At 30.2% G+C, this 6,940-nt stretch overlaps 1 protein-coding gene across 5 annotated transcripts in view; it reads left to right on the forward strand.

The window, feature by feature from the left end:
• Positions 1 to 6,940, forward strand: part of LOC106465226 (G patch domain-containing protein 2-like) — a 54,206-nt gene that overhangs the window by 34,130 nt on the left and 13,136 nt on the right. For 4 of the 5 annotated variants that reach the window (XM_022393082.1, XM_013925431.2, XM_022393084.1 and 1 more), the window contains exons 2-5: positions 137 to 292; positions 3,565 to 4,330; positions 4,704 to 4,783; positions 5,095 to 5,303. In XM_022393082.1, coding sequence (XP_022248790.1) covers positions 274 to 292; positions 3,565 to 4,330; positions 4,704 to 4,783; positions 5,095 to 5,303 — 1,074 coding nt within the window. In that variant the 5' untranslated portion in view covers positions 137 to 273. The remainder of the gene's footprint in view (positions 1 to 136; positions 293 to 3,564; positions 4,331 to 4,703; positions 4,784 to 5,094; positions 5,304 to 6,940) is intronic. The other variant, XM_022393085.1, reaches the window with a different exon arrangement.

The following is a 6,940-nucleotide window of genomic DNA, read 5'->3' on the forward strand; positions in this document are numbered from 1 at the left end:
AATATATATATATATATATATATATATATAAAAAGTTCTCTGTTACATATTAAAATAGAATGTTATTGGCTATCATAGAGATCATAGCTTAGAGCTTAGCCTAGTCCAATGTTTGTTACTGTTTTTATTTGTGTAGGTCTTTCAGGGACGATTGACAGGCAATCTAGTTTTCCCGTTTTCTTTGAGTTAGCTTGAAGACGCCAACATTTCAGGCCGAGAGTCTGTATTTTCAATGTAGCAGTAACTTCATGGTGTTCTTGTTGAGAAAGATAGATGTTTAAAAGGCAAAGAAGTAAGTATGTAAATTATGTACTTATAAGTGAAGCTTTTGCCTTTGTAGTACAGTGCATTAATATGTATGTACATTTTAAACATGTGTGTGTGTGTATTCTAATATTTCTTATGTAGTAGTGTTCTTATCTAACTTTAAAACTTTTGCAAAGCAAATTGTTGAATTTTTCTTAATAAAAAGTGTTGTTCACATACAACATAATGCAAACTTTTAAGATTCCGTTTGGAGAGCTTAATTTTTTTTTAAATAATGTGTTATGTATCATTCTATTAATATATATATTTTCAAAGTAATGTTAAGCATAATTTGTAACACATTTTTCTTGAAAAATACTTAGAAGTATTTTTTAAGTTGTTTCAAGCTTTACATTGGAAGTTTCAAGTGTATTAGTTACATTATTGAGATTATAAAATTTTACATTATTGAAAAAGTTTTGGCATTTTCAGTTCTTGTACTAACATGTTTTTAATATATCTTAATGTCTTTTCCCATACCAGTGATTACTTCAAAACCAACATTACACTGATAGAGGAAAAGATGTCAATTCAGGATTCTTAGATTACTTAAGGATTTTGATATTTCTAGATTAAATATGAGCTAAATCATTACTGAAAAAATGCTGCTAGTATTAAGTATGGTGCAAGGTATTATTATGGCTTTTTCAAGGTTTGTTTACTGACTCTGTTTCCAATCCTAAATTATTAGAATAATTTTGTTATCAACTGGGGGTTGTTTTCCAAAATTCAAAAGAAGCTCTTATTTTCAGACCAAAGTACGACACTTTTGCAAGTGATGAATATTCTGTCTTTAAGATATTTAGCTTGAGAGATTATTCTTACCTTTTGTGATTTAAGAATTAACATGTATGTATACATCACTTCTTTACTCACCACTTGGTGCTGGGAATGCCAAGCTAAGTGCTAGTCACTCTTAGCCATTTACCTTATGTTCCAAAATATATATACCTTCTAGCTCTTTCAGTGACATGTAACCATGAAAAATTTTCATATCACACTCAGTTGAATCATAGTTCCATAATTAAATCTGAAGATGATATTAAGGTATTGGGTGTTGCTGGCTGTGAGAAGGATGCTGCTGCTTTACAAAGTTATTTAGATCAATTAGTGAGTTGGGCAAATAAATTGCAGATGGGTTTTAATTATAATAAATGCAAGATAATGCATGTGGGTTATCATAATTTGAATTATACGTATAATTTGGATGGGAATAACCTTAATAGTGTTACAAAAGAAAAGGATCTTGGTGTAATGGTTGATCAGTCTCAAATAGAATTTTAGGTTGTATCTACAAAAATATTGAATACAAGTTTAAAGAGGTTATAATTTCCTTGTATAGGCCACTGGTTAGGTAACATTTGGAGTAGTGTGTTCAGTCTTGGGCTCCTTACCTTAAGAAGGGCATTGAATAATTGTAAAGGCTTCAGAGAAGGGCTACTAGAATGGTGCCTGGGGTGGAGGGGTTGTCATACGAGGAGAGGTTGAGATCTTTGAAACTGTTTTCTCTTGAAAAAAGAAGAGTTAAAAGGTATCTGATTGAGATGTTTAAGATTGTATAGGGAATTGATAGTTCATGCTCTTAATAGTGAAAATAGTAGGACTAGGGGACACAAATATGAATTTTGGCAGGGTAGGAGTCATTTTCAACTGAAACAGTTTTTATTTTTCTAACATGGTAGTTGGCCTTTGGAATGGGTTGCCTTCGGATGTTGTGCAGGCAGTAGATTTAAGTGAGTTTAAGAGAAAGTTTGTAATATATGAGCTGCTTGTGAGCATACCTCATGAAGAATTTTTATTATGATTTTTTTTCATTGTCTTACCTAATCTAACCTAATAAGTTTCTAATTTTTACATTTTAGTCACTTTTATAACAACAGATAAAGAATATACATGAAAAACAAGAAATATAGTACTTACCTTTGACCTCCTGTTTTTTTTTTATGGTATTAGAACACTAAATTTTTATTTACTTAAATCATGTACCTATGGACACAGAATAATAACATGCACAAAGCAAACAATTTCCCATAATGATTATATTTTAACTGAGTTTCTAACAAGAACAAGAGGCTTAAATTAGTTCCCTTTGCTGCTTAATCTAACACCACAAGATAAACTTTTAAACTGAAGATGAAATTGCTATTTACCAAAAACAATGTACTATTGTATGTGATTTGCTAGACTAAAACTTTTCCTTTCAATTGGTTATAAATGATATAGTATAAAACATCAGAAAGAATTACTGGCAGTTTGTGAAAGAGAGGAGATGGCAGGTAGCAAGTGGATTTATTTTTTCTGGTTTATGGCTCCATAAATGAGTAAGATTGAAGTTTTAGTATTTCATACATTTACTTTACAGCCTACAGTTGCAGAAGTAAAATTTACCACAGAAATTAGATGTAAATACTTATATCAATTAAATATGTTAGTAATCAGCTGTAAATTAATGCATATATACTTTTTTAGTTAATTAGCATTTTACAAGGATTTTTGAAAGTATTGTTTATAACATAGCAGTTACTATTCATTTAACTTGTAACAAACTATTATAAAGCACATTTCCATCAAATTATGGCACAAACACTTTAAAGAGTGTACAAGTTAAGTATATTATTATAGATCATGGAATAAGCATAAACAGTTGTCTATATGTTTTTTTGCACCTGTTTTATCAGTTCACTTCTCTAATCCATGGATTGGGTGTGGCTTAGGAGTTGGCTTGCTAAATTGTGGATCAGTGCATTCGTGATACACATCCTGTTAAAACCAGTGCTATCATAGGTACATTATAAACGTGACAGTCAAATCTTACTGTTGCTTTTGAGTAGCTGCCTTCTCTGTAGTCTTATCAGTTTAAAATTATGTATGGGTAGTGCAGCTATATGCGAATATCTGGAACATAAAAATCTTCTAATGCAGCCAACTTTCCTCTTCTCTCTCCACTACCAGAGAAGACATTTTCTCCCTTAATAAGAAATCAAATCTCAACATGAAAACATTATTAAAACCTGTTTATTTAAATTAACTGCTGAACTTGATGATTCTTTTGGTAAAAAACAGTGAATATATTTGGGCAGTGATTTTGAAAGCACTGTTACATTGATTAAATATTTTTGCAATATGGCATAATTTCTAATTACTGGTAGAGAGTATTTCCAGCAGGAGTGTAACCTGTATTTGATCACCATACATGTAAAATTATCCTTGTATTCATAATAATGATAGAAAAATATCATATTCACTTGTGTTTTTCAGTATCCCTGATGGAAAGGGCTATTATCCAAGGTATTAAAAAGCTCCGCGTTTTAACTCCCTACGATTATGACAATATGGACGAACTCGTCCAAGATCTAGCCAGTGCTCTGGAAGAGACATCATGTAGTAGGATTTCTCCAGGCAAAGGGAAGAAAGGGCGATCATGGAAACGGCGTTCCAAATCTACTGGAAACCTTGTTCCTCTTGGTAGCAGCCTTCCCAAGTCCAGTGCAGTTAGTGGGGATTCTGAATCAAGCCTAGAGGATCGTATGAGAATTAGGATGGATGTGTCGGCCAATGGTTCACATGCTCCTAGTGATTCTGATGAAGTCTCTTCTTTCAAACAGAGGCATCTTGCTGCCTGGCGCCAGTGTCCAATAAACCTTCCTGAGTCAGATTCTGTGAATGAAAATTTTTTGCCGGTATATCAGCATAGAAGGAAACGCAAGTTCAAAAGAATGGCAGTTGACCATCAACCTGATGAAGTTGATAATTCAGCATCCTCATTAGCAGGAGTTTCAGGAATACAAAAGCTTAGACGCATCAAAAGTGTGAGAAACTTAAAGAATAAAGCTAAGGTATGCAAAGTTAGTGAAGATGACATAGAAAACTTGGAAGGAGCCATGATGATAGATTCAGAAGCTTTTGCTGTAAGTGGTAAAAGGAAACGTAGCATGCGGGAAAGAAGTGTAGAGTGCATAGGACGAGGAGAAAGATGCAATTGTCATTCCAAACCACAATTCTTTTTACATTCTCCAGAAAGAAGGTATAGTTTATATTCTGTTAAATATAATCAAAGGATTTTGATGACATGTAATCGACTAAAAACTTTTTTTGAAAATTATTAAAAACAATTGCATTTCCCAGATTAAATTATGTTAATTTTGTAAAGAAAAAAAAGAGTAGTCTAAAGTGTTATGTAGCTAAAAAAATCTCAACTTTAAAAAAATTTTATATTGGATAATTAAATATATATATTTTTAATAGATGGAATTCAACTTCTACATTACTATAAAATGATCAATGTAATTTTGATATTATGGTGTATCAGAGGAGAACTGTAAGCTGTTAAAAATTGTTTGTATTAGAGTTACCGAAAGTAAATGAGATGTTGTTGAAAAAATTTTTATTTCATGTAGGGAACATGCTTGTAGCAGCAGTAGTTTCAGCAGCAGTGAAAGTGATTGTGGAATTGTCACAAATGATGAGGGAAGAGAAGGTTAAGTATGCTTAATACATTGTTTTTCGTCTTTGTTATAAATAGTTCTTCCAAAAGTAGTAAAACAAGTGTCTTTTAATATACTCTTTTGTTTTTCAGTAATATTATCAAAAATATGTGTTAGACTAATGTTTAGACTCTATAGTAAAGTGATGATTTTTTATTTAATTGAGAGAGCTTTTTACAAACTGAAAAGTCAGTAAGTAAAATTTATTCTAATTTTTGAAAGTGTGTGAAAGTTTTGATGGTTCTATGGGATTTATATATGTTCTAAACTCAGTGTAACAATTTTTATTTTATTTTTCTTACAGCTGATGATGAACAGAGTGACTTTTTTCATGAAACTGGTCCCGTATACGGTGTTCCAGGAGGTCCTTCCTGGTGGGAAGAAGACGAGAATGAAGAACTACAACGAAGAGAAATTAAAACACAAGAAATATCTGTTGACTGGATACAACATATGTCAAGAGCAGCAAAAGAAGCATCATATCAAGCTAGAATAGCCAGATTAGCGGCAAAAGTACGTTTGAGTGTAATTTAGTACACAATTTTAAATAAACATAACTTAAACTATAACAAGTGTATTATATGCTTGCTAAAAAATTTATTTATTTTACATAACATGTGTGCCTATTTTTAATTGTGTAGAGACTTGTTAACTGGTTGAATTAATCCTTTCACTATGACCTACTTAAAATGTAAGTAGGTATGCAACTCTTGTGAATGTTCTTTACAAAAATGAAACTAGTGGATGAAATTCTTTTAAATTTGAGATGAAAGGTCCTATAACTATGTAAGATATTTAATTTTGATTTTTTTCTAAAGCAATGTTTTTCTCATGCCTTTTTTTCTTTTCACATGTTTATTATCTAACATGCAAAGTAATTTTCATTTTAAGATAAAAAATACTTTTAAGCATCAGAAAATTTTCAAATATCACATGCAAAATCCTTATAATGTTCAGATACTTATCAAACGTTTCTTAAGGAAAAACTGTATATTTTAACTATTATTGTCACTAACGATTACCTGTATGGGTTCGGTCGATTTTACTGATCATAGCTTGTCTATGTGTTATATTGCAACATTAAAACAAAACTTTATCAGGTAAGCATAATAATAATAGTTGTAATATATTTTAATCTTCATACATTTGATATCTTATGATCTCAGATTAAACTACAGTAAGTTTATTGTCTATTCATTATGAAAACAGTGACAGTATTAGAAAATCACTGGCACTAATAATGGCAGTAGTTTGCATTCAACTTTAAGCTTCATTTATATTCTCTTTATTTTATTTTTTTGTACTTTTCTGTATACAAGCTCATATTAGAAAGTACAAAGTGAGAGTAGAAAAGTGATGTGACATGAGTTTTGATATAAGACCATATATTTACATTTGAAACATGTCAAGTGAAGCTTATCCAGTCATGGAAGTTCATACTTAGGAAACTAATGTATGGTTAGTAGTTTTATGTGAATTATTTTTATTCATTTATCTTTTAAATTTAAGTTTAAATTAATTTAGTACTGAACATATGGCCTTGTTGAACAAGTTTTTCTAAGTTTATTTTTGTGATGGCAATATTTTCAGCCTTTTTTTTTGTTTATGCTTTCATATATTGTAGCCTAAAATTTCAAAATAAAATCCAAGAATGATATATAGATAAAATAATTCTGAAACTCCATACTTATACACAGAATGTATATAAACTTTTTGTAAATTTATTTTAACTGTAGGTAATGTATTACATGCTTACTAAAAACCTCATTATACTACATAATTTGTATGTACATTTTTAATTATATAGAGACATTTTAGCTGGTTGCAATCATAACAATGTCTTTGTGAAACTCGAGATATAAGAATATGGTCTTTTTATTATATATTTTTTAAGATTTTATTAATTACTGAGTGCACAGAGTCACGCGATGTGTGATTATATAACATGCACTTGATTGTTTTGACATGAAGTTTGTGAATTGCTTGACAGTTGGATAATACATATTAAAACTATCACCCATAAAACAGGGAATAATACAATCAAGCATTTGAATTAAAAGGTTTTTTGTAAAATGTATTTTAGAATGGCCTATAGAGGCCTATATATATATATATATATATATATATATATATATATATATATACTATTA

This window comes from Limulus polyphemus, unplaced genomic scaffold, assembly GCF_000517525.1.
Source record: "Limulus polyphemus unplaced genomic scaffold, Limulus_polyphemus-2.1.2 Scaffold1876, whole genome shotgun sequence".
Classification (NCBI taxonomy): Eukaryota; Metazoa; Arthropoda; class Merostomata; order Xiphosura; family Limulidae; genus Limulus; species Limulus polyphemus.